A 2,589-nucleotide genomic window follows, 5' to 3' on the forward strand; every position below is an offset into this window, starting at 1 on the left:
AACCCCAACCCTAACCCCAACCCCAACCCTAAACCCCCAACCCTAACCCCTACCCCAACCCTAACCCTAACCTAACCCTAACCCTAACCCAAACCCTAACGCCTACCCCTACCCCAACCCTAACCCCAAACCTAAACCCCTACCCCAACTCTACCCCTAAACCCCAACCCTTACCCTAAACCCCATCCCCCTCACTCACCTTTCTCTCTCTCTCTTCCCCTACAGCCAAGTTTGTGACCCCATCCGTGTCCCCATGTCCCCCCCAGGCCCCCCACCCTATAACCAAGCTGAAATCCCCCGGCACCGTGCGCCGTCTGTCCATGAACCTAAACCCCAAACCCCAACTCTAACCCAACCCTAACCCCAAACCCTACCCTAACCCTACCCTAACCCTGACCCTAAAACCAAACCCCTAACCCTAACCCCTAAACATAACCCCAACCCCAACCCCAACCCTAACCCTAACCCTAACCTAACCCTAACCCTAACCCCTACCCCAACCCCTAACCCTAAACCCCAACCCTAAACCCCAACGCCCAACCCCAACCCCAACCCTAACCCTAACCCTAACCTAACCCTGCCCCTAACCCTAACCTAACCCTAAACCCCAACCCCCAACGCTAACCCCTATCCCTACCCTAACCCTAAACCCCAAACATAACCCCAACCCCCAACCCTAACCCTAAACCCCAACCCTACCCCTTACCCCAAACCTAAATCCCATCTCCCCCACTCACCTTTTCTCTCTCTCCCCCTACAGCCCCATCCGTGTCCCCATGTCCGCCCTGCAGCCCCCAGGCCCCCCACCCTATAACCAAGCTGAAATCCCCCGGCACCGTGCGCCGTCTGTCCATGAATCTAAACACTAAACCCCAACCCTAAACCCTAACCCTAACCCCATCCAAACCATAAACCCCAACCCTAACACTAATCAGGTCTCCCCCTAACCCTAAACCTAATCCTAACCCCTACACCAACCCTAACCCCAACCCTAACCCTAAACTCCAACCCTAACCCCTACCCCTACCCCAACCCTAACCCTAACCTAACCCTACCCCTAACCCTAACCTAACCCTAAACCCCAACCCCCAACCCTAAACCCTAACCCTAACCTAACCCTAAACACCAACCCCCAACCCTAACCCCTTGCCCTACCCTAACCCTAACCTAACCCTAAACCCCAACCCTTACCCTAAACCCCATCCCCTTCACTCACCTTCTCTCTCTCTCTTCCCCTACAGCCAAGTCTGTGACCCCATCCGTGTCCCCATGTCCCCCCCACAGCCCCCGCCCCATAACCAAGCTGAAATCCCCCGGCACCGTGCGCCGTCTGTCCATGAACCTAAACCCCAAACCCCAACTCTAACCCAAAACCCGAACCCCTAACCCTAACCTAAACCCCAACCCCCAACCCTAAATTCCAACCCCTAACCCTAAACCCCAAACCTAACACCTATCCCTACCCTAACCCTAAACCCCAACCCTAACCCTAAACCCCAACCCTAAACCTAAACCCCAACCCTAACCCCAACCCCAACCCCAACCCTAACCCTAACCCCAACCCCAACCCTAACCCCAACCCTAACCCTAACCCTAACCCAACCCCCAACCCTAACCCCAACCCTAACCCTAACCCTAACCCTAACCCTAACCCTAAACCCCAACCCTAACCCTAAACCCCAACCCCCAACCCTAACCCCAACCCTAACCCTAAACTCCAACCTTAACCCCTACCCCTACCCCAACCCTACCCCTAATCCCTCCCTTCATCCCCATCCCCCCCACTCACCTTTCTCTCTCTCTCTTCCCCTACAGCCCCATCCGTGTCCCCATGTCCCCCCCAGGCCCCCCACCCCATAACCAGGCTGAAATCCCCGGGCACCGTGCGCCGTCTGTCCCTGAAGATGAAGAAACTCCCTGAATTAAGACGGAAATGGAGCCTGCGAAACCCCCGACACCGGGACCCCGAAACCAGCCCGTCCCCAAACAACCCCCATAAGGAATCCAGCAACGTGATAAGCCGTTATCACTTAGATACCAGCGTGATAACATCCCCCCCATCCAAACCAACCACCAAAGGGGGTTATTTAAGCGATGGAGACTCCCCCGAGCTCCCATTTAAAACACATCCAGCCCTAAATAATGAGGAATATGGGCTGGATGTGGGTGTATTTAAACCCTATTACTACAGGGAGCAGCCAAATATGGGGCAGGGGATGTCGGGGCTGGTGAACGTTCACCTCTATGGGGTGCGGGGTTGGAAGCCGCCCCGTGTGGATATAAAGGGGGTTTATTGTGAGCTGCAGGTGGATGCAGGTAATAGGGCTCGTACTGCATTGCTGCCATGTAGGGCCGCCTTCCTGCGCCTCAATCACTGCTTTAATATGGAGCTGGATGGGGCGCAGGTTATTAGGGCCGTGGTGCTGGCGAGGGAGACGGCGACGGGACGGAGCAGGATGTGCTGCCATGGGACAATAGGGCTGCAGGAGGTGTTCAGGGGTGAGTTATGGGGTTATAACCATGGGGTTATAGGGCAGGGAACAGGATGTGCTGCCATGGGACAATAGGGCTGCAGGAGGTGTTCAGGGG

At 55.9% G+C, this 2,589-nt stretch overlaps 1 protein-coding gene across 4 annotated transcripts in view; it reads left to right on the forward strand.

Annotated features, from left to right (window-relative positions):
• Nucleotides 1–2,583, forward strand: part of LOC107307818 (rho GTPase-activating protein SYDE1-like) — a 10,449-nt gene extending 7,866 nt beyond the window's left edge. The window contains exon 3 of one of the 4 annotated variants that reach the window (XM_015851318.2): nt 1,816–2,583. In XM_015851318.2, the coding sequence (XP_015706804.1) occupies nt 1,816–2,567 (752 nt within the window). In that variant the 3' untranslated portion in view covers nt 2,568–2,583. Of the gene's footprint in view, nt 1–758; nt 943–1,241; nt 1,408–1,815 lie in introns of those variants that run through there. The other 3 variants (XM_015851323.2, XM_015851319.2, XM_015851324.2) reach the window with 3 other exon arrangements.
• The last annotated feature ends 6 nt before the right edge of the window (nt 2,584–2,589 follow it).

Source organism: Coturnix japonica, unplaced genomic scaffold, assembly GCF_001577835.2.
Source record: "Coturnix japonica isolate 7356 unplaced genomic scaffold, Coturnix japonica 2.1 chrUnrandom976, whole genome shotgun sequence".
Classification (NCBI taxonomy): domain Eukaryota; kingdom Metazoa; phylum Chordata; class Aves; order Galliformes; family Phasianidae; genus Coturnix; species Coturnix japonica.